At 31.7% G+C, this 26621-nt stretch overlaps 1 protein-coding gene across 1 annotated transcript in view; it reads right to left on the bottom strand.

Annotated features, from left to right (window-relative positions):
* Positions 1-26621, bottom strand: part of CSMD1 (CUB and Sushi multiple domains 1) — a 2413561-nt gene that overhangs the window by 725271 nt on the left and 1661669 nt on the right. The window contains exon 18 of the mRNA XM_074209535.1: positions 658-761. Coding sequence (XP_074065636.1) covers positions 658-761 — 104 coding nt within the window. The remainder of the gene's footprint in view (positions 1-657; positions 762-26621) is intronic.

Raw genomic sequence — 26621 nt, 5'->3', positions numbered from 1 at the left:
TAGATTTGGAATTGAAGGACCTTTGTTTAAATCCCATCTATAATAGTATCTGGATTATGTTGGACAATTTGATGAAGGATTGTATGACCTTTGTATTGTATGACCTTTGAAGATATCTTGTTCATATAATTCTATGATTCTTTCAGTAATGACAAAAAATAAAAATACACATTTTAGCTAATTTAGTTAACTAATTTAGTTAATGATAATCCAAAGAAATTTAAAAATTTCTTGAATTTAATTTTGTCATTTTACCTTGAGGAGGTTAAATAATACCTCCTTAACTAATTATGTTAAAAACACAATGTCTTTAATGTAAGAAGATTAATTTATTTATATACTTATATAGCAAAGATTTCATGAGATTCTACCATGAACAAGACCTTATGCTGAAAGCTGCAGGAAGATAGAAATGAAGAAATAATTGTCCCTGAGCTCCTAAGTACATTTAGCTTATGTTCTATTATAGGGATACAATTTCAAATCTTAGATAATATTGGAATTTTAACTCTTATCTTACAGGCACCCTTTGTTAACAAAAATTATTGTATAATTGAAAATCATTTTTTAATTTCTTAAGTAATTATACATATGCAAACAAATGTAGATCATTAAAACTTACAGTAACAAAATGTTGAATCTTGAACATGTACTTACACATATAACACTGTTCTAGTGTCACCTACTTTCCCAGCATCCCCTACTGTTAGAGTATCATAACCTCTTTCCAGTTCAAACTCTTCAAAAGCAAGCTTGATGACCTGAAAGACCAAAAACAAAAAAAAAAAAATTGTTGGCTGAACGTTATTTGTACTGAAAAAAATATTTATTTAGTTTTAATACTGAACCATATTGCTATTGTCATTCTTTCATATAGTCATTCAAATACTAGCATTTTACATATTTGCAAATAGCTATCCTTTATATAGTACTATAAGTTTTGCAAATTTCATATATATATGTATATATATGTATATATACATATATATATATTACTTCAACTGATTCTCACAAAAACCCTTGGAAGTTTCATAGATGTTTCATGCTTAATATCATTAAGCACATTACTTGAATATGTGCCTATTATTTTTGCAGACATTATGTAAATTAGTTGTTCATATGTTTTAAATAGTCTTAGTCTGATTCTTACTAGTGGTCTATGAATTTGGATGAGGAAATATGCATATATATATAAATGCATGTGCATATATATATCTTTGTGTGTATGTGTATGTATATATATATATATATATATATATATTGTGTAGGTACATATGAAACATATACAAATGAATGTTTATTTTCTTAGCTGACCTTACCTTCAATAATTTTTAAAAAATATATTTTTCTGACAATTGGATCATGTGCTTTACCAGACTGCCAAAAGTTCCATGACACGCTCACAGATTAAAAATCCCTGGCCTAGAGGGACTCAACATAGAATTTTATAGAATTTCTAAATGTCATTACTTCTTTTGAAAATACCCTTTCCCAGTTACTCAAATAAAATTCAACATATCATATTCTTTGCATTAAACTCTTGTCATGTATCTGATATTTAAAGACATTTTTATGTGACTTCAAAGTTTATGGTTAATCAATAAGATAATGAGTTAAAATATGAAAAAAATTTACTTTCAGAAACAATTGGATTTTTTCCCTCCATGAATTGATTAACCATTCTGATTACTTTGTATCAATTAGTTATAAGAATAATCTAATCAAAATGGAAATGCTGTTGACTTGAGGTTGATTAGCTTTTGAAGATAAATATTTTAAACACAGTACAGCTTGAAGGAGTTGTAGAATAAGAAATTTTCAGGTGAACCTGGAGTATAGCTTTATCTCAACTGATGGATACATTTCTATGTTTAGAAGGAACTTCCTGACATCTGGTTTTGCATTCAGTCTGTTTGTTCCAGAAAGACCACTTTGACATAACGATTGATATCTATCACATCTAGAGTAGATAGCTGAGGTTGAGAAAGTTCTATGAAGATTTAAACTAGTTCATGTAATAGAACAGGCCCTTGAAACCACAATATATAAACTGTCTACCCACTTCACCGACTTGGAAAGTACACTTGACTATTGGTGTTTCAGATCTAATTCAAGACTTTTATCCTCATCTTCGAGGATTGTTAAGGGCTCGGGTAACTTAAGAAGAGTCTAAAGCTCTACCTTTCCCTTTACAACCCTACAATCTTTTAATCATAAAAACATAGCAAATTTCTATGGCCACATTTTAAAATATTATGGATCTCTGATGGAGATAAATAACACTTCCAAAACCACAGATTTATTGTTATTTAACAATATTCCAGAGAAAATGAAAATTAAACTATTTTCTAAGAAATAGTAACTATAGCATCATACTTCTAGTGATAGAATTGACTTTCAATTAATAAAATGTCTATAATGGAGTTATTCAGCAACTACTTCATAAGTTCTTACTAGGTACCAGGGCTTGTTCTAGGAAACAGATATACAAAATCAAAAACAAAATATTTTCTTCTATTAAGGAACTTTCATTAATTACAGGAAAGGGAAGAAATAGTATTGAAATAGGAAATTAAACATAAAGCATAAACAGAAGTGATGAGGGAAATTTTATGAAGAAAAGACAGTAACAACTGGGAAGATCAAGAGAAGCTTTGATTAAGTGCTTACTATACATATATATATATATATATATATATATATCTGATCCTTTGTTATATAAATTCAAAAAAGCAAGATATTATCTGCCCTTATTGAGATTAAATTCTAATGGAGACAACAAAAAAGAAATGAAAATGGAGGTTCATGAAGAGCTCATTCAGAGCATGATGAGATGAAAAATAAAAAACCTGGGTGTCCCAGATGCAGAATACAAGGTTCTAGGGAGAAGATATGGAAGATTTGTACTTGCAAAATAACATTTTGGATGCCAGGTGGAGATAAATTAAGAAACTGCTGTAATAATTCCTGAAAGAGGTGATGAAGGTTTGATCCAAAATGGCAAATGAGTGAAGGAGACAGATACAAAAGATGTGGAATTAGAATTAAGAGATGTAACCTGGTTGATGAAAAAGCAGGAAAAAATGGAGGAATTAAGACAGTAGCAGAAACTAGTATTATTCTGCTGTGATGCTTTATCATACTATGGACATGACTGACTGCTTAATAGTTATGCCAGAAGAGCAGGCTTATCAAATTTTCTCAAATCAGGGAAGCTTTATACCAAAGATTCATGACACTGGGATGCAGATGAAATCTACTCATTGATGATCAATCTAAATACAAAGATGTAAATGATTCTTTGATCATGACAAAACATTGAAGAAAGAGACCATATAACAAAGTAGGATATGATAGTTATGGTCTCCTATGTTAAAAATCCAAATTTAGCTATTTAATTAATTTATTTATTGGGTGGCATATTTAGTCTAAGCATTTAAGGGATATCAAATGACTCAGGAGTAAGAATACTCAAGATAACACCATCATCATCAGGTACTATATTAATATTCAATATTTATCCTGAATATCTTTAATATCATGCACCTGTTCCAAATCAAATTCCTAAAATAATATATTCATACAAAACATTGCAATTTGTACTTTTTTATTTTTAATAGAATATGATGGCTGTATTACTATTTTTAGTATAATTTTCAAATAGCAAAATTAACATATTCCATATTTATTTTGAAGAGCAGATGTTTGACATTTTGTGAATCTTAGATTAGGTACAAATGAAATGGTCAGGCAATTCAGAAGAATTTCAGGTTTTTTCAATTTAAAAAATAACACATAGGTTTGCTACAATGACCTCATGAAACCAAAGGGTCATAGCAAAATTTATAAATTACCAAATAAGAAATGTAAGGTTGATGCAGGCTAGAACTCTGATTTCATTGCTATGAGGAACTCCCCAATGAGGCAACACCCTCTACCAATGAAGATCAACACTTTTTCCTACATCATATATACTTAGAGACTTGCCTAGAACACTGAGAGATTTCTTTCCCCTGCTACACAGTCAGTATAAATACAAACTTAGGGGAAAGACTTCAATTCATAGTCTCTTAGATCCAAGACCATGCTCTATACACCACTTCATGCTACCTTCAAGAATAAAAGGACTAAAGTAATTTTAAAGCATAAATTGAATATAATAATGCATTACCCATTCTTTTCCCCTAAATGATTCATTCTCTTCCCATTCTTAAGGGGGAAATTTTTCTCTAAGCTATCAGTATTCAAAATCTTATCATTTTCCTTGAGAGATCTTTCTCCCTCTTCACTACTACAATTATTTTTTGGAACCAATTCTCACCAATTTTTCACTTCAAAATACCTCTTAAATGTTTCCCTTCTTTTCTACTGCTACTCTAAACCAGAAGCTCTATCATCTAAATTCTTATAAGTCTATTAATTGATTAATTGTGTGTCTCCATTCTACCATCCCTTCAATCCCTCTTGCATTTCAATGTCAAATTACTCTTCTAAAAGCACTAAGGTGACCATTACATTTTTGCTAAACAGTCTTCTGTATTCCATTCCATATATACCAATACAGGTTGAACTAAGTGGCTTCTTATGACCTTATCATCCCTTATGGTACATAATTCTGTGATTTACTGGACAGGCTAATATTCAAAATACTAAATTCTGATGCTAAATGCACTTTTTAATCTTTTCTCTAGTGCTTCAAAGTGACCTCTTCAAAACTGTCCTATTTAGTATTTCCTAAATATATTTATATTTTTAGCTTTATCTTCTAATAAAACCAGTTCCCCTCTCCTGAAAAATATCAGGAATTTCCTTCTTCCTATAGACTGTAAGCAACTTGAGGACAGGGAATTTTTTTTATTTTTTTTTAGTTTGCCTGTTTGTTTTTTTTCATCAAATAGCTCTCCTCATAACCAAACTGTATTTAGAGATAATGAAAGTGACAGATCTGTGGATTCTGATGAGATATTTTATAAGACCATCTTGTTGAATAGTTGAGGAATAGTAAATATATAGTTAATAATGATTGAAGAAATTTATTGAATAGGAGATAAGGTTTATCCCTCCATGGTTTTATCCTCATTTAGAAGGTTTAGACATTTTATTAGGGGGAAATATTTGAAATGAAGGAGAAAGGTATTAGAGAACTAAATTTAATCAATATACATACATATGTATATTTTAATTTATATATAGCATGCAGTAAATTATATATGTGTGTTAAATGTGCTATGCAATTCATATATGTTCAATACATATATGTATATAAATAGGTTACACATTTTGCAATGAAAAACTCAAGTTAGAATAATATTTTAGCAGAAATAATCATAAATGAAGGAAAAGTAAAAGTAATCCAATACAAGTTCATTTCGTACTTATAATGCAGTAAAACACTCTTCTAAGTGTTAAGGATACCCCTTAAGGAAGGAAAATGGTTTTTTTTTTTTGGTGAGGGAAGGGATGGACATTTAGAAGGTTTAAGCATTTTATTAGGGAAATATTTGAAGAGGACCTTAAAGCATGAAGAGGGAAGTGATTCTTGATGAGACTGTAGACTGGTCCAAATATATTATGAATCAATGTTGGCAATATATGAGTCACAAAAGTCATCATATTTTTGATCTGGTCATTCAATTGCTAGTACCTTATTCTCATCCCAAAAAAAGTTATAAAGAAAAATGACTGTTTGTATGAAAAATATTTATAGGAGAATTATTTGTAATAAAAATCAGGGCATTGGATAAATAAATTATGATATATTTATAAGGGCTATGGGTCAGTCATGTTAAAAGATCAAGGGAAAAGTGGTAGACAGCTTGTTCTTCTCTAATGTACTTACCATGGCAATGACATGCACATTGGCTGACCTCCTGTACCAAACTTATGAAAAGACTTAAAGAAGAGTCATTCAAGATGATTGAGCAGGGATGGATTACAATGTACCAGAATGATTTAATGGAATATTATATTATAACAATAATATACAATCCATGCAAATAAAATTGAAGATTTCCATGAAGAAAACAAAACTAAAGACAGCAGAATCTCAGATGGACTCTGAATCTCTCTCACACACAAACATAAAATAAAAACATCTTTGTTGCCTGTTAATTTGTTCTACTGTGTTAAATATAAAAGGTCTGTAAGTTTTATTCATTTTGCTAACCATTTTTCAATTATTTGTCTTTGTTGATGGTTATTGTTTGCAATAAAAAAGTTTAAAAATTTTTTTAAAAGATAGATTTGATTTGTTGCATTTGAATTATATTGAACACAATAGGAAGTGCCAAGCATGGAAGTCACAGCCCAGATTCTTTGACTGAATGACTAGCAAAGAAAAGCAAATATAGAAAGAATGCCTCATAATGTAAAGTATTAACACTGGTAAGGAGTATGAAAGCTATTCAAACATAGGTCTCAGAAGTCACCAAAACAGAATTTGGATTTAGGTTTGAGGCATAGAGAATGATGTGGGAAAGTTAAACTTAAATAATACACATGAAATATATCAATTATAGGTGTCAAAATTCATAAAATGTACTTTCAATCTCTTCATAATCTTCATTTAAACTAAACACTTTAGCCATCATGATCACCATCCCCAAAATAAAAGTGATTTGATTAAACTGAAGTATGTGAACTCATTCTAAAATTCAGATTCTCATATTTTAATAAATGAGGATTTTCACTTTTGTAAATTTTATTACAGTGATATTAGAGATCATTTTTATCACAGAAATCTGTGTTGCTCTCATGAAAAATGCTTGACATATTTCAGACCAATTTCTTTATTTGTATGATAAGGAAGTGGGACTAGAAAAAGGCTCTAGGATCCCTTCCAACTGTAAATTCCATAGCCCCATAAAATTAACTGTGGAATGAATACCTGTAGAGTGATCCAATGATACAACAGTTGCTAAAAATGCAGTGTCATCATTAAACACAGCTATTTGGTCAACAGAGGATTTACTCTATCACTGGATAAAAGAAATTAGAACATTACAGTATGAATTTGTGAAATGAAGCAGTTCAGTATTAAGAAAATACAAATGTAAATTAGCTGTTTGAGAAATATTTCCTTTCAGTTAACAAATTAATCCCTGATGTCCTTAATTAGTTCTCACTCAGTTCTCAGTTTTCTTCATATTATATTTATTTCTGTACATGTTATATCCCTGCATTCACTTCTCACCTCTTGAGCTGAGAATCCCTAGTTTCCATACTAGTTCAACATAGATTGAATCTTTTCTACTACCTATAGGAATCCTTTCCTGGGTGACCTCCTTGTTCCCTGTCTCCCACAGTTTTTAATATGTTCTTTGAAATTAGATTGTCTTTATATTCATTTAAATTTGCAATTTATTTTCCTCTGGTAAAATGCCAGCTCTTAGAGGACAGAGATTTATTCATTTCTGACAAGCTGGAGCACCAATGCATTATTTACCTGGCATACACTAATAAGGAGGCAGCTAATTGACTCAATGGACAAAGCACTGGACCTGAAGTCAAGAAGTCAAGAAGACCTGAGTTCAACCCATTAACAAGAAAAACTCTCCAGATACAGCTGGATTTGCAAGTGAATTCTACCAAACATTTAAGGAAAATTAATCCCTATGCTACATAAACAATTTTTAAAAATAGTTTTGCCAACTATAATTATAGTTTTGCCAAATTCCAACACCAACATGGTGTTGATACCTAAACCAGGAAGAACCAAAACAAAGAAAATTATTGACCAATCCCTAATGAATAATGATGCAAAAATCTTAAATAAAATTTTAGAAATGAGATTACAGCAAGTTTTTATTAGGATAATACACCATGATCGATCAGGTAAGATTTATACAAGGTAGACAGGGATAGTTCAATATTAGGAAAATACTCAACAAATTGAACGTATCAATAGCAAAACCAACAAAAATCATATGATTATATATATGTGATTCAGCATATGAAGATGCTGAAAAAAGTCTTTGATAAAATACATCATCTATTTGTATTAAAACACTAGAAAGTTTAGGAATAAATGAATTTTCCTTAAAATAATACATGATTCTATCTTAAAAGATCAACAAATATTATATGTAAAGGGGATAAACTCAGAGATTTCCAATAAGATCAGGAGTGAAACAAGGATACCCATTTTCACCATTATTATTCAAAATAGTTAGAAATGTTAACTTTAGCAAGAAGAAAAGAAAAAGAAATTGAAGGAATCAGCATTGACAATGAGGAAGCAAAGCTTTCACTCTTTGCAGATGATATGATGGTATACTTAAGAGAATCCAAGAAAATCATCTAAAAAACTTCACGAAGCAATTAACAAATTCAGCAATGTAGCAGGATATAAAATAAACCCACATAAATCATCAGCATTTCTACATGTGAATAACAAAGCCCAAGAACAAGAGATAAAAAGAGAAATTCCATTTAAAGTAACTACAGAAAACATAAAATACCTCCCAAGACAAATCCAGAAACTATATGAATATAATATAAAAGCACTTCTCACCTTTTTCATTGACTTATTAAAATTTCCTGAAAGTACTGCAATACTTGTACAATATTTGGAGTTTTTTTGGGTCATTTCTGATGATGAAGGAATAAAGAGAATATAATGTTGTCAATGTTTTTCTACAGCAAAATAAGCTAAGATTTAGTCCTGTATTCCTTTGCTTTATCTCAAACCTCTTCCATTTCTTAACAATGTCAAGTATAAATCCATAATATCATTTTTTAAAAAAGTAAATAATTTGACATTATGACAGTTACTATGATTCATTAGAAAGGAAGAACAGTAATTAAAATGTAATTATGTGGAATATTAAATGGAAAGTTGAAAATTTGGGGAATTATTGGAACTTTTTAAATGCATGGAAAAAGCAATATATAATGGAGTAGCAATGGAACTATAACTTCCTATATAACTAAGTTAAAAAATGATGCACACAGTGGGACAGGATTAGGGCATGTTCTTATGATGTATTTGGTGTAGGGAATGCCTGGTGAAGACCTTCCACTAACAATGAAGATCAGCACCATTTCCACAGTTTATGAAGATGAAATGATCTCTGAAGTGCCTTCTAGCTTGAACATTCTTTGGTTCTATATCTTTAGATTAAGTACCCAAGACCTATTATTTGGGCCTGATTAGTCTGTGGGGGGGCTAAAAAGAGAATAGAAGCTACTAATCCTCTTTTCCTTGTGGGAATTTTAAGAAATTCTTAATCTTTTCCCTTTTAAACCACTGAGAATTCTTGTAAAAAATGTGTAATTAAGCAGTTCTTTACTTTCCAAATCTATAAAATAATGGCATTTACTTTATGAGGAAAAATACTGAAGTATAGTTAAAGATCTATGCTAATGAGAGTAAGTCTTCAATCACAGAAAAATAAATGTCCAAAATGAGAGAAACAAAATAATCATTTATATTCTCAGGAAGAGGTATTACTAGGATTGAAATCACACCATAGTAAAGAAGCATCCATCTTGTATATTAAAGAGATCATCTCTGCAAAACTGGTGAATGATACAGCTAGGTTCACATTAATGTGACTAATGAATCCCCAGAGGTGACTGTATGATTCAAATTCACATTGTATATTTCCATTGGACTGGAACCAATTATATTTGAAATAATTATAACTTCAAATAGTGAAAACTCAAATGCATGCTACTGTATCAAAAGATTCAGTAGCACAAATTAGGATCCAACTATATAACATAAGAAAATGGCAGAATTTCAGATCCAGGTTTTGTATACAGAGACTGCCAATAAAGGATCATAAAGTAAATAGAAATAATAACAATGATGATAATAATAAGGATTCGCATGACGATGATAGCAGACATTTGTATAACAATTTCATGTTAGCAAAACCTAGGAGGCTCACTGAAGACAATAACTTTATAATGAAAACATGAGAACCAGAAAGAAAATAAGGACCTCTCCTCCTTGAACTTGCTCATATTCATTTGCATGGAAAAGGGAGTTTTGAAAGAGCTAGGGAAAATTGTGTCCTAGACCCAGAGAGCTTTTGAAGTTTGTTGGAAGTCTAACTCTGAAATGATTCGAGAGGTATACAAGTTGTCAATCAGGAAAAGGAACTTTCTAACCCTAAGTCAGAGGTTATAGAAAGAAATATTGGAAGCTCTAACTAGCTGGTGGGCTTTTTCATGTTCTAAAAGAGTTTGAATCCCATAGGCAAATTCTGGAAACTTGAATATTTTTACTTTGTGGAGAAAAAGCAGCTAAAGTTTTTTTTCCCCATTTAGTATCTGGACAGGTAAGGTTAAAGTTATAGTCTTTAAGAGAGATAACTGAGTCTATCTCTCTTCATACAGAAAAGAAGTAGGAGGACTGAGGACTCCAGCTATTGTCCAATAAATGGCGGGGATGGGGGGAGGAAGACAATTAAAAAAAGATGATAAATCAGCAAAAAAGAAGGGAGTAAGGGAAAAAGAATAGGAGATGCAGAAGATGATGAAAGATGAAATTCTAGAGAGCTGCACCACAACAGCAGTGTGAAGAAATCACTTCATCATGAAAAAATATCAGTTCCTCTACAACATTGAAGGTTTAAGTTGCCCCTCCTCTCATATGTTCCTTGGCCAGAAAAGTTTCCTATAGGTGTGTCCTTATGTATGTATATTTATTACTACTATTGCCTTTGATTGTATATATATATTTTTGGAAGAGCATAATCTCAGAAATGTTCTTTGTCCATTTTTCTAAATATGGTATCCATTAAATGTCTTTACTTTCAAAAATTTCTGTCTTTTGGCTTGCTAGTAAAGTCCCTGGTGAAGGCTTATAACTTATAGTCTTACAAGATGGAAACTCAAAAGCCCTTGTCAATAAAGGCCCTTGTCTAGTACAAAGGGAAGGTAATCTAAGTACTCTACAGAAAAACAAATTGACATACATGTGTGTGTATACCAAGAGACACACATAAACACATAGGTACATTAATATATTTTAATTATTTTTTCTAACAGTAACTCACTAAGGAAGTTATTCAATAAAAATCTATTAGACTTTATTGAACTTACAAAGTGCTATAAATACAAAGGCACGCAAAAGCAGTATCTGCAGTCTCAAGGAGTTTTATGTTGCAAAATTATTATAGACAAAAGTTTTATTATATGCACATGTAAACACAATGTTTAAAGTGTAGCTGCTATAATACATTATGTATATATTTTATATGCATGTTAGAGAAAAGGAGGAAAGGCAGAGAAAGGAAGATAACAAAGAGACAGAGACAGAGCCAGAGAAGCAAAAGGGGGGGGGGGTGGCAGAGAGAAGTAGAGGGAGAAAGAGAAATGGGGGTGGGGCTAGTTGAGAAAAAACTGCTACTATAGGAATGTTTGTTTTGACATATTTGCTCAAAAGACTTTCTTTTATTTAAAGTAGGGATAAGAAGTGGGAGGAGGCACAAATAGATTTCTGCTAATTTTTTAAAAATAATAGGTGAGAGGGGGCAGCTAGATAGCCCAGTAGATAGAACAATGTCCCTGGAGTGAAGAGGGACCTGAGTTCTTATCCGGTTTCAGACATTTAATAACTACCCAGCTGTGTGACCTTGGGCAAGTCACTTAAAACCAAACAAAAAAACCCCCCTGAAAAATGATAGGTAGGATATGATACAGATGACAAATAATATATGAACTTTTAGATGAGTTCATTGCATTATTAGTTTTATTTAATTTTTATTTTGATTAAAAAATCACTCATGTAATAGGAATAATTTATAAATATATTTAATATTAACACAAAACATAGAAATAAACAAAGTGAGAAAAACAAAAAGAGGTGGTACGTATCACATTTCACTAAAATTTCTTGAGAATCATGATTGGTCATTACATTGATCATAGTTCCCAAGTCTTTCAAAGATTTTCATCCTACAATAATTTTACTATTGTTAGAATTATCTTCTCAATTTCCAATAATTTTTCAATAAAAAAATAATCCTGCCATAAGTATTTTGCTATGATATGATTCCTTTTCCTCTTTCTATGATTTCTTTAGCTGTAGATCTAATAGGGATATTGTTGGGTCAAAGGGTATGCAGTACTTAACAGCTTTTAGGGCACAGTTCCAAATTACTTTCCAGAATGATTAGACTAATTCACAGCTCCACTAAAATTGTTTAATGTACCTGTTTTCCCACAACTCCTTAAGCATTTCTCATTTTCTTTTTTTGTCAAATTTACCATTTCTACAGATATGAAAGAGAACCTCAGAATTCTTTTAATTTGCATTTCTCTAATTACTATTGATTTAGAGCATTTTATATGATTATTTACATATTAGATTTCTTCCTCTGAAAAAAGCCTATTAGAGTCCTTTGACCATTTATCTAAAGAATGACTCATTCTTAAAAATTTAAATAAATTCCCAATATATCTTGGCAATGAGCCCTTTATCAGAGAAGCTTGCCACAAATATTCCCCTATTTAATAGACTCTCTCCTAATTTTATAGAATTTGTTTTGAGAAATTTTTTTTAATTTTATGTAAACAGAATTGAGGAAGGAGACTTGGACTTTAATGAGTTGTAAAGGTGACAAAAATATCATCTATTAACAGTTGTGACTAAATCTATCTTGCTGATTCCAAGTTCCATGTTTTATCCTTTGTATTCTAATGCAAAGTTTCCATTTCTGTTCTTTTTTACCTCAATTTGAAGATCTAGATGGTAAAATAGATATTTCAAGCCTAAAATCTGAGATATATTTTTACATTAAAACTTGACATTCAATATCACTTTAAATGAAGTTTATATGCAACTTTAGCTTTCCAGAATTCCTGTAACCACTTTCTTCTTTGAGTATATGATTACTAATTTTGCAACATGCTCTTATTAGATCCAAGATCCCTTTTATTATGTTGCTTAGGTTTGAAAAATAAAGTAGATGAAAGTAGAATAAATTATCTTTATTATCTATAAGTGTTTGCAAAATGATGTGTACCCTTTATACCTGAAGTCCATCATGTCTACTTTTCACAATTAAGGAATTAATTCCTATCTACTCTTATTCATGCTGACTGACTTTATTGATATAGTGTTAATTATATGTTCTCATTATTTCTTGCCATCATTATGTGATGAGTTGAGAGAGGCCCTAATGACATATTCATATGATTCAATAGTGTCAGTTTCTCCTTTCCAAACTATCTGTGAAGATAATAGTAAGTCCACAGAGATTGGCACAAATTATGTGAGTACAACAATGTACTTATTTGAGGTTTAGTTAGTTATAGATTTCTCCCAATGATCCTAACTTCATATCTGTTTGCATGTAAGGAGCCAAAAAATGTTGCCTATTACTTCCTTAGTAAAGAGACATAAGTCTTAGTGACTTTGTTCTTAGAGAACAATGCAGTGTGTGAAAAGAAAAGAAAGCTTGCAAGTACCATGTCTTTATTTTTCAAACCTAAGGGACATAATAAAAGGGATCTGGGATAAAGTACCCAAATTAAAATATTAATTTTTGTAAAATAATTTTATTGAAGTTTACTTTTTCTTATATCACCATAGAATCCCATGTATCACTCTCTGTCTCATTGCCCAAGAGTCCTACTATATGACAAATCATATCATTTTTAGAGAGGAAAAAAAAATCAGCATAAGGAAATAAAAACATGTACAATGTATAACACATGTGGACCTCCCACATCCCCATGGAAGGGGTTAAGGATGTCATCTCATAGTTATAAATCTGAGACCCACTTGATCTTTATAATTTTGTTAATTCACCTTTGACTTTTTGGTGTGTCACTGCTTTCCCATTTATATTGTTGTAGTTACCATGTATACTATTTTATTGGCTCTGCTTACTTCAAAGTACATTAGTTTTTATAGCTCTTTCTATATTTCTCTGTATCCATCACATATATCATTTCATTCAGGGCAGCGGTTTATTATATTTGTGTACCACAATTTGGTATGAGTATCTACTTTTTTCCAATTCTTAGCCATCATAAAAACGTTCAACCACAAATATTTTGTAGTGTATGGGGATTTTTTTTTAATTGATGAGATGCTTATGATATAAACCCAGCAATAAAAATCTCTGATTCAAAGTGTGGACATTTTACTCATGTTATTTGCATAATTTCAAATTGTTTTCCCAAAATGACTTCAGCATTTCACTGCTTCATAATCAATGTATGAAAAAAATCCTCTTATCACAGACTTTTAAATTTTTTGACATATTTTTAGTCTTCTAGTCTTTATTTTATTTTTCCAATTACATGCAAAGGCAGTCTTTTCAAGATTCATCCATTTTCAAGTTTATGAGCTCTCCTCCCTCCTTATGTGGTGAATAACTGGTATAAATTGCATATGTAAAATAATGTTGAACATATTTACATATTAAAATTGTTGTGAAAGAGGAATTAGAACTAAGGGGACAAACTGTAATAAAGAAAAAAACATAAAAGAAAATTTAAAAAGTAATATAATATGCTTTGCTCTACATTCAGATTCCATACTTTTTTTCCCCTCTCGATGTGGATGGCATTTTCCATAACAGGTCTCTCAGGATTATCCTTGATCACTGTACTTCTGGGAGGAACTTCATCTATCATAGTTAATCTACTCACAATGATGTTGTAAATGTGAACAATGTTACCTTGGTTCTACTCACTTCACTCAGCATCACCTCATGCAAGCCTTTCCATTCTTCTCTAAAGTCTGGCCACTTATGCTTTCTTTCAGAACAATAATGCTCCATAACATTCATATATCATAATTTGGGAATCCTCTCAATTTCCAATTCTTTGCCACCACAAAAAATAACTGTTATAAATATTTTTGAACAAATGGAATTTTCCTATTTTTATGCTGTCTTTGGGATATAGATCTAAATAGCTGCATTGCTGAATCAAAGGGTATGCACAGTATTATTGCCCATTGGACAATAAACTCTCCAGAATGGAGAGTTCACAGTTTACACACAACTCTTCCAACAATTTTCCCACAGCCTCTCCAACATTGATCATTTTACCATTTTTGTCATCTTAGCCAGTCTGTTAGGTATGAGGTAGTACTTCAGAGCTGTTTCAATTTTCACTTCTCTAATCAATAATAATTTGGTGGATTTTTCATATGATTATATATTATTTTAATTTATTCACCTGAAAACTTCTTGTTTATATTCCTTTGACTATTTACAATTGGGGAATGACTTATAATCTTATAAATTTGATTCAATTCTCTATATATTTTAGAAATGAATTCTTTATAAGAACCACTAGCTGAGAAAATTATTTCCCAGTTTTCTGCATTCCTTCTAATCTATGTTGCATTGGTTTAATTTTCGTAAAAACTTCTTTTTTTTTTTTTAAGGTTTTTGCAAGGCAAACAGGGTTAAGTGGCTTGCCCAAGGCCACACTGCTAGGTAATTATTGTGTCTGAGGTCACATTTGAACTCAGGTACTGCTGACTCCAGGGCTGGGGGCTGTACCCACTGCGCCACCTAGCCGCCCTGTATAAAAACATTTTAATTTAATATAATCAAAAAGCCATTTTGCAATTTATAATGTTCTCTTTCTCTTTTGGGTCTTAAACTTCTCCCAATTATCTCAACAGATGGAGTATTTCCTGCTGTACTGTCATCCTTTAAGTCTAAATTCTGTACCCATTTTGACTTTATTTAGGAATATGGCAATTTTTGATAATTTTCATGATGTAAGGTAAAATAGAGGTTTTGATTTATATTTTTCCTTACTAGTTATTTGGAACATATTTTTCATATTTTGTGAAGACTTTGTAGTCCTTTTAAGAACTTATTATGTTCTTTGACCTTATTTATCTATTGGAGAATGACAATTAGTATTATAAATATTCATATACAAATTGTAGGGTTTTTTAACATAAAATATTCTAAAGACCATGATCATCTCAGTAGTTGCATATTTTAATATGCAACTACTGAGATGATCATGGCCTTTAGAATATTTGGTTTTTTAATGTGATTAATTTTGTTGTTTTCCTAATTGAACCATCTTTGCATTCCTAATATAAATTCATCTTCATTAATAATTTGTTAGATAAATGATATAATCTACTTAATGGGAGTCTATTTAATTTTGAGTTAATATTAACTAATAATACTATCCTATAATTTTTTTTTTTAGGTTTTTGCAAGGCAAACGGGGTTAAGTGGCTTGCCCAAGGCCACACAGCTAGGTAATTATTAAGTGTCTGAGACCAGATTTGAACCCAGGTACTCCTGACTCCAGGGCCAGTGCTTTATCCACTACGCCACCTAGCTGCCCCTGTCCTATAATTTTCTTACAGTGTTTTTATCTTTCCCTGGTTTATGTAATAGGATTGTATCTTTAAAAATATTTTTCTTACATGTTCTTTTGCTTGTCACTCTATAATTTTTACTAAATATATCTGCCTATTACCTACATATGTCATCAGTATTTAAATCTAGTTTCTTCAGAGATTTGTTTAGCTTCATAATTTCTTTTTTTCTGTTAAATTTCTCAGAAAGTGATAGAGGGTGATCAAAGTCTCCAATATTATTTCATTGTTTATATTTACTTGAAACTCAGATAATGTTTCTTTTTATTAATTTGGATGCTAAGGCATTTGGAGTATATAAGGTCATTATTAATATTTGTTATTGACTCTTTTCTTTCAGTATAATATAGCTTCTCTGTGTTTCTAAAGGATCATTTTTACTTTGTTAGCAGCCTGGCATCCTACTTTTTTTTCTGTTTTACTTGATGTACAGTAATTTTTTTCTATTTTCTGTTTTATTTTGTGCATGGTTTTTATTTTTAAAATGTAATATATTTCTTATAAATAAGAGACTTTAGGATTTTTAATTGTCATTTTTTATTTGATTGCTTAATTCATTCAAATGTTGTTATGTCTTTTTATACTTTCATCCAGGTGTCTCAAAATTATTTTTTCAAGTTATGATTTTCCTTTTTTTCTGTAAATATTGTATTTTTCCTTAAATTACTCAAAACTTTTTTTCTAATAGCTCTTTCCCTCATTTCAATCTCCTTTTCTTTTCCCTTTATGGTTTTGTTTATTAATTCCCCTATCTTGCTTTTTTCTGGCTATATATTTCTATTCCCTCTTCCCCCCTTCATTTAATCAGGTTCCCTTTTCTTATCCTCCCCTTTAATTAATCCTGTTATTTTTAATTAATTTTTATATTCTTTTTTGCCACTCTCTTCATTATCTATTGTGTCTTTCTTTTTTACTCAAGAACATCATTCTCTGTCTAGTGAACACTATAATCATCTGTCTTCTAATTTTTCTCTTGCACTTTCTAACATTGCTGGGTAGGACTTATCACATAAATTTCCCTTCTTCATTGAACTTCACTATCAGAACAATGCAATTATTGCAAGTATCAGAGAGAACACTGAACCATGGTAGGATGCCCACCTACCACAGATCTATATATCTTCTTTTGTTGATTATTTTTTTCTGTTAGCCTGTTATATCCTCCTTAGATCCATGCTCTCCCACTCCTTCAAGTTCCAGTTGCCCCTAGTCATTCTAATTCCCTTTACCTTCCAGAACAAGTAGACTTCTCATACAACTATTCCCAGGCCTCATATAACTATTCCCAGGCCTTAATTCCCTTAACCAATAAGATCATTCTTCAATGGAATCCATTCCCACCTTCAAAGAAGAGTCTTTTCCTTTCCTTTCCTTTTTGAATCTTTCCTCCCTCCTCAACTATTTCCCCTGTAGGTTATTTACTTTATAAGGCCCCAAGCTAGGTAATTATTAAGTGTCTGAGACCAGATTTGAACCTGGGTACTCCTGACTCCAGGGCCAGTGCTTTATCCACTATGCCACCTAGCTGCCCCTGTCCTATAATTTTCTTACAGTGTTTTTATCTTTCCCTGGTTTATGTAATAGGATTGTATCTTTAAAAATATTTTTCTTACATGCTCTTTTGCTTGTCACTCTATAATTTTTACTAAATATATCTGCCTATTACCTACATATGTCATCAGTATTTAAATCTAGTTTCTTCAGAGATTTGTTTAGCTTCATAATTTCTTTTTTTCTGTTAAATTTCTCAGAAAGTGATTGATAGATTGATTGAAGTCTCCAAGTATCAACCTTCCCTTCAATGCTAGCCTTTGATGACAAAAGCATCACTCTTTCCTTTAGATGAAAACACCTGTGGGCATGGAATTATCAGTTTTTTCCAAAGTACTCCTATTCTGATGTATATTTTTTTGGGGGGGGGGGTTCCTTTGTGACTTTTGGAGATAACATTTAACTGCTTCTCTTGAATTTCTAAAGTTTGAGATCTGTATGTTTTGCAATCATAGTAAGCATAAATTCTTTTAATGTTCATGTCTTTTGACTTTTTTCTAGATCACCTTTCACTTCTGCGAATTTGTATGCCTAATATATTGTTCTCTCCTGTTACTTTGGTAAGGCTTGCCATTGAAAATTCCAAGTTTTCCATTTCTTCTATTTTTGCTGTGCAGGACATAATGTTGCTCTCATGATTCTCATTTCTCTTTTAATCCACTGAGGAAAAGCATCTTGTGGTTTCATGTTCTCAACTCCCACAGGATGCTCCATTTGATCAAGTGTTGGATTGTTTTCCTTTATTTTATATTTTTAATCATAGATGCCCAAAGTCATTTACTAAATCTAGTAAATTTCTCACTGTAGCTACTGTTTTTCTTGTTGCATTATGTTCAAAATCTATGAAATTTCTTCCTATAATCTTTGGTACTTTCAGTCTCCCTTCCCCCTTTATTATTCTTATTGCTTGCTTCAGCTCCCTCTCCTTTAATTGCAATTTCTTTGGGGACTAATTTTCAAAAACTTCAGCTTCTTAACTATGAAGTAACTCACAGATCACCAGCCTAGGATTCTGTCCTAAATGACCTTTAAGTGATGAGAATCGACCACAGCTTGATGCTCTGCTCTTCCCTCAGTTTAGGTGGAGTATTACATAATTTCCCAAATGTATGGTGTTCTGTTTGGGTTACCTGTCTCATTGTTTCTTATTTTTAATTACTTTATGAGCAGTTCAGAATTTGCAGGCACTCAAATTTATTGTCAATGTATGAGGTCACCTAACAAAACCTATTTGTCTGGAAATCATGAAAAATGGGCTGAAAACAATAAGCTTGACTTTATCTTGAAGTTTATGGAGTAATTTTTAAAAGGGATTTCTAGAGCAAGATTTGGCATGTAGAATTTAGAGGAATGATTGATCTAATTTTTATGATTGATTTAATTATGAATGATCTAATAACAAATAACTTTCCAAGATGGGCAAAATCTTGAGGAGAAAAAACCCTCAGGAATTTTAAAAAGAATACAAAAGCATCACTTCGAAAAAAGAGAAGAAAACAAATGTCCTGAATACTAGTTGGGTAAGGTTAGCATTTTTATAATCATTATAGCTTATAGCAAAATGTTCAATGTGTCTGCATGCTGTGTGAATATTTAAAAGAATGTAGTTAGCAATATTAAATAATTAGGATAATCCAGAAAAACGTAGTCTTCCTGAGGAAGTTGAATTGACAATTCTACCTTTTTTTCTTTGGGTGGGGTATCTCCAGTGCCAAGTACAGTGTCTGGTATGTATTAAGCTCCAAAGAAATGATTGATTGACTGTTATAGTAGAACCAAACCTACACTCAAACCATACATAATCAAATCTTCACTCAAAATTTCCCTAGGTCAATTGGATGCATAATGACATAATCTTTAAGAGCCTAGGAAAGAAACATGTCCAATCTCAGGTGGTTTGAATTTAGTATATGTAAAGGCAAGACACTTGCCTAGGTCCACATAACTAATACATATGAGAGACTAGATCTGAACACCCTTCGGGATTCTGAGCCTAGGACTATATTCATTATATAACAGAGGAATGAAACTTAAAGAATCCATAATGGCTGAGCTATAGAACTTCAGCATTTGGTGCTTTTCATTTATCCTATTCTCCTACTTAGTACATTAACTGGCATTTCAGAAGTCCTATATGAAATGTTTCAGCCTCAGTCTGTTTCTGTCTCTGTCTGTCTGTCTATCTCCCCCCACCCCTCTTCTCTCCCTCACATTTATTTACTTTCAATAATTAAAGCAAAGAAATGAGAAATAGATTAAAATCTTTATGGCTCAATTAGAATTGATTATTACTGACACTTATTAAAGTGCATATTTTAGTTAAGAGAAGGTGAATAGAGAATTGATTTGAGAATGGATTAGGATAAATTTTCTTGAAACGTGTTGAGGTAACAAAAAAGCAGTAAGAAATTAGAATTTTGAAGCAATATTTCTTATTTATAGAGAAATTCAAACTGTAAAACTTTCCTTTAAAAACTAAAAGACAAATTTTTATAATCATGGCCCCCCAAAATGGTTAATTTAATGAATCTTAAAGAAAAGCTCAATTTTTGTATGAAGTAAACAATGCTCTTTATCTACTTTGACACTCATTATATATACACAAATCAATTGTCAAATTTCTAATACAAAGTATAAAATTATAAAACTAATATTTCTTGGACAGGACAGATGCTCAAAGGTAGAGAATATGTACTAATGGGTGGAACTAAGGAGAGGTATAGGGGAATTGGTTTATAGGCATTATATACCCATTCACAAGCTTCACAGGATCTAAGAATTGGAAGGGATTTGAATGGGAAAAGGTCATATAGTTCAACCCAAATTTGATTATGAATATAACTCCAGAATTTTTAAGTCTTTGCCTAAAGATCTCCAATGAAGGGGGGGGGGGACTTATTTCTTTTCAAGATATAGCATTAAAATTTTAGTCAGTTCTAATTATTTAGTCTGGTCCACCCAACCCCCCCCCCAAATATCAAACCTAAATTTGCCTCTTTACAATCCATACTGGCAGTCTCCTAATTCCGATCTATGGAGTCAAATAAAACCAGTCTAATCCATAAAAGGGCAGACATTACTCCAAAGACTTGAGAACAGTGATCATTGCCTTCTCTCACCACATCAAAAAACAAAACACAAGAGACCTCTTCTGCAGGACAAATTTTCATTGTAAGAATCTCAAGTCACTTCAATATCTTGGTCTCCTTCCTCTGGATGCTCTTCAACTCAACAACATCCTCATACTGGGGGCTCCCATCTCTTAACACAATAACCCAGATATATTCTAGCTGGAACATACATTAGTAATTTTCTCCTATTCCATTTTAAAGTTATGAGCTCTTTTCCTCACTTTTCTCTGTTAACCCGTTAGGGAAGAATTTGCAATATGACACATATTGCTATTGATGTTGCTTCTCAAATAATAACAAAATAATTCTTTTTCATAGCATCATCAATCAGACAAATTCTTTACAGGATTTGAAATACTTAAGAATTTTAAAAATGTTTTCTTATAGTTTACTTTTCTTTACTGATTTAACCAGGTATATTAGAAGCATTCAATCATAATATAAGATGTTGATTCTTCAAAATTAGGTCAAGGTATCACTGATTCTTGGGGAGAAAGAATAGATAACTGAATTGCTTCCTTCTCTTAATGATGTTATTTGATATATTTTCTTGGAACCATCTAAAATTTACATCCACAAATCATCCCAACCATTGCAAATATCACCACCCAGTGTTTAATAGCAATGAATGCAGACCAAAGGCTTAGATCTAAAATAAAACATTTCTATGCCACCTCTCCCTAGGATTCTCCTCTATCCTGTGTGTGGGTGGGTGGGTGGGGATTGTCTTTGCTTAAGTGTTTGATTATTTTCAAACATTATTGAAACCTGAGTTTTCTGGTTCAGAATATAGGTCAATATAACCTCTATACTGAAAAAAAGTAACCACTTTTAGAAGGACAAGTTTCATCAATAGAGAAAGACATGCCGTATGTTGCCAAATAACTCACAATCTGCAGAAATAGACTTACCTGGCTCAGTGGCTCAGTCTACTTTTTCTGTCACATATATCCTATAAATATCAGAGTTCAAATAGAGTTCAAATCTTCTTTTAAAATGGAAGTTTTAAGGAAGTGAGTTTGCTATTTTCTTGATAATGGGTGAAGAAATTTTCCTAAAGTTAGAAATGTTCCCCCATCAGCAATGATCTTACCCATATGGAGGAGACAGTGTCAGATAGTAGAGGAAAAGTGTTTGAATTTAGAATCAGAAATCGTTATTTGTTTCGATCACATCTGACTCTTTATGACTCCATTTGGGGTTTTCTTAGTAGAGATATTGGAGTGGTTTATCATTTCCTTTTCCAGTTCATTTTATAGATGAGGAAGTGGGGCAAACAGGGTTAAGTGACTTGCCCAAGGTCATACAGCTAGTAAATATGTGAGATCAGATGTAAACTGTCTTTTTTAATTCAGGGCTGGCACTCTTCGCCATACCACCTAGCTTCCCTGGAAACAGAAGACTTGATTTCAGATCCAAGTCCTGCCACTTATTACTTGTTTATTTTTGAGCAGGTAACTTAACCCATTAGGACCTCACTCAGACTTCTCATTTGTAAAATACTTGATTATATTGTATATAGGGTTACCTTCCAGCTTAAAATTTGTGATCTTTTGATCCTTCAAAATAATATTATTTACTTGAATCTTATTTAAATAGAAGATAAAAAGTAGCAACTCATGGAGTAGAAGAGGAACCAAATGGTATGAGTATACTAAAACTGATATTAGGAGAACAACAATGGGACAAAGAGATAACAGGATAACAGAGTTGCAATGGATATCTTTAGGATAGGGAGTAGAAAAGGAATGGAATCAGAGGAGAGATGACCTGGGAAAATATCAAGCTGTAATATCAATTCACCTTGCAACAATAAAGGATGATAATAGGATTTATTGAATGCAACTAAAAACCATTTACATTTCGAGAGAAACCATGAAATCAGTCAGATATAAAAAGGGAATACAAAGGGCCAACATGAACTCAGCCAAAAAATTTTAACACAGATTTTTTTTAATAAAACTGACTCCAGAAGGACCTGAGTTTGGATCTGACTTAATAATTACTTTGCTGTGTGACCTTGGGAAAGTCACTTAACCCCATTGCCTTGCAAAAACTTTGGGGTGGCTAGGTGGCCCAGGGGATAAAGTACCTGCCCTGGAGTCAGGAGTACCTGGGTTCAAATCCAGTCTCACTTAATAATTACCTAGCTGTGTGGCCTTGGGCAAGTCACTTAACCATATTTGCCTTGCAAAAAAACTTTAAAAAAAAAAGCTGATTCTTAGACATTAGAGGGAGCTTAATGGAGATTCAAAACCAAGTCATTGTCATGAGAAATTAGTGGAGACATTCTTAAGAAGCAAACATAAACTTAATGATCATAAAAATTATTAGAGGCTGCAAAACCCCACTGTAATTGTAAAAATGAGTATATGGCAAATACCTATAATAACTGTGACCTATCAAATATGATTGCTTTAGAGTTGTACCCAGAGTATTTTCAGTGAGTTTACAAAAGATCCACTTAAATCCTAACAATTATTCAACTACAAAAAAGCAGAAATGTTTATTCACCTATTTTTAGTTTGCAGAACATTTAATATAAGAGTATAGTAGTCTTAATCCCATCTCTATCTGATCTACATTTAAAAAGTTGAAAATGTGACAGTAAAAATACATTTATATAGCACTTTAAAGTTTGAAAGGGATTTTGTGTTGTTTTCTCATTTTAATCCTTATACCAGTCCTTTGAAGCATGTGCTCTTATTGCCATTCATAGATAAAGAAACTGAGATGAAAAAATATAAGTAAATTGTTTCAGAATAGATTATTTATCTACATAAATTCTCTTTGCCTCAGGCCTACTTTCCTTATTAATTCCCTTGACCCATGCCTTTTCATTTTGTATCTTCAGGACCTGGTATAGTTTATGGCAAAATGGAGATAAAAAATGCTTGTTGCAGTGAACACCACCTCTTTGGCACTTAGTTTACTTACCTATAAAATGAAGATAACAAATAAATTCTCCCTGAAATTTCTTCCAGTTCTAAATCTTGTGACCCTTTTATTGATTAACCCAAAATATTTTATTTCTTTCCAACTCATTTTAGCTTAATGCACTAGAAATCTAGGGACTAATAATCTTATCCTTTATACAGAATTTGACTTACAATAAGGAGGAAAGATCTAATTTTGCCAGTTATCAAGTTTTGTTTTGTTTTTTTATTTTAAATTCAGGCTTTCACTTTAAATAATCATTTCTATTTTTTTTAGGGTTTTTTTCTTTTGGCAAGACAATGGGGTTAAGTGGCTTGCCCAAGGCCACACAGCTAGGTAATTATTAAGTGTCTGAGTCTGGATTTGAACTCAGTTCCTCCTGACTCCAGGGCTGGTGCTCTATCCACTACACCACCTAGCCACCCTCTCAATTTCTGTTTTTTTAATCAAGAAAAGACAATAAATTTTCTCTTAAAAGTGTACTTGCATTTAATTTTTCTTCTTAGGCAAGGAATTAAGCCTTTGTCCCTGAAGTAATCAGGACTAGGTTACTTGTACAGAGTTAAAAAGTTAATAAGTATCGTGTCTGAGATTGGATTTGGATTCATGTTCTCCTGACTCCAGGGCTGGTGCTCTATCCATTGTATCCCCCTAGCTCCCCCAAGGAGTTAAGTCTTAAAATTGATATTCTGGAAACATTTTTAGGAACATTTGATGCGATAGCTTGTAGTAGCTTATAGCTCCTGAAAGATATGTATGTTCATTTTACAAGTATATATGTAACCTCTTGAGGAAACTGGCTAGGAAGATCTGTGTAAAATATTACATTTAGATTTAAAAATTTATTATTTTTTTTCCTTGAAAGTTTCAAGATATTTCACCTTTTATATCTCCTTTTAAAAATAGTAAAGAATTGGCTGTTTTGATATAATTTTATTTTTAAAATGCAAAGAAAAACCCCAGTTTAGTTTTGGCATTAAAGGATTGCTTCTGTCATTAAATAGCATAGTAAAGGCAAATATGCTCTTACCCAATTGGTTAAGAAAAATCACTACAAAATGACTCAAAACTCCTTGGTCCAAATAACAGTCAGACAATTATGTATATGTATATATATATATATATATATATCTATATATATATATATATATACACACACATATATATGTATGCATATATATGTATATATATATTTTAAAGTTATTTTCACATACTGTGACTGCCTGCAATAATTGAAAAAGGGAGACTTTATTAACACAGATTTATTGCCACCATTTTTAGTGTCACCAATTTCCATATTTTTGACAGCCATAAACATAATCTCTCTTTAGGAAAAAGGAATAGTAATTTGATACTATCATTTGGAAGAAAACATAATCAATTCTACTCATTACTATTTAATATTAAAATTAAATACTATAACTTCTTTTCTATAGCAGTATGGAAGGTATAATAGAACTGTGTGGAAATATACCAGTAATACTACATTAGAATCCCTTTGAAGAGTAAAACATCTAAATAAAAACAATGTGAAATTAAAATTTGAAATTTGCTTCCAGAAAACTTTTTGTTCAATGAGATTAAAAAAAAGGTTTTATCTCTTTTCCATTTGGCTATAGAATGATGTGCACTTGTTGACTAAAGTCTGGTTTCAGTACCAAAAAATAAATATCAGTGAGGAATGTTTGGATTTAATTGAAGGAAAATGAATCATGTCTCTAGGCTTTTTATCAGTGCATGAAAATTATTTTGTTATGCTCCAGGGGAAGTTTTCACCTTAGATTAATCGATAATATTTCTTCATTACTCCATGCCTTATGCATCCTTATTCCAAATTCATGCTTTCAAGTGAAGCTTGGAGAACTTCCCAAGAATAATTTCCAAATGTAAATTTGTGTCTGGACTTGTAACTTAAAAAAAACAACAACACAGGCAACAACTATATCAACAAATGTCAGAAAAGATAAGGAAAAAAAATTATCCACATACATGTGGATATGTGTGTATATCCAAAAGCGTTTAACTTACTTTTTGTCCACATACACGTTTCTAAAAATTACCCAAATAGCATATACCCAAAGAATTGGAGGGCTTTTGCAAAGGTGTTTGAATATTTAACCAACACAAGAAGCAAAGACAAATACCACTGAGAGGATATTGTGTGAGATCTGCTCTAACTCTAAGATAAATATTCTTGAATGCCCTTTTCTGAATGCACTCTCTTGACTTTCTCATCAGCCAATAGAAATCTTTGCATCTTGGAAGCCTTGCCCCTGAATTTTTTTACACTGGAATTAGCTTTTCCCTCATCAGTTTCTTCCTCTGATAGATTCCTTCAGGAACCTCCATAGGTTTTTTTGATCAATTAACAGAATATTCTTTTCAGCTCTGAATGTAGCAGATTAGGCAAAATGTCAGTAACCTTAAGAATGCCTATATAAGGACAAACAAGATATAAGATAATCTTTACCTCACTTTCATAGAGAGAAGGGAAATATAATATGGAGAAGAGAAAGTTCAGTGTTGGGGTATAAAGTCATATATACCAGGCCGACCATGTCTTTATTCCTTTCCAGGTTGCTCTCTAAACTCTTTGGACTTTCTTTACCATTCTGTCTCACCAAATATCCCCATTTCTTTCTGTTCCCTCTCCACAGCCTGACTTTTCATCTTCCTTT

The sequence above is a fragment of the Macrotis lagotis genome, chromosome 1 (genome assembly GCF_037893015.1).
Source record: "Macrotis lagotis isolate mMagLag1 chromosome 1, bilby.v1.9.chrom.fasta, whole genome shotgun sequence".
In the NCBI taxonomy this organism is placed as follows: Eukaryota; Metazoa; Chordata; class Mammalia; order Peramelemorphia; family Peramelidae; genus Macrotis; species Macrotis lagotis.
The sequence above is the reverse complement of the archived record's forward strand: the minus strand, read 5'-3'. Positions and strand labels throughout refer to the sequence as shown.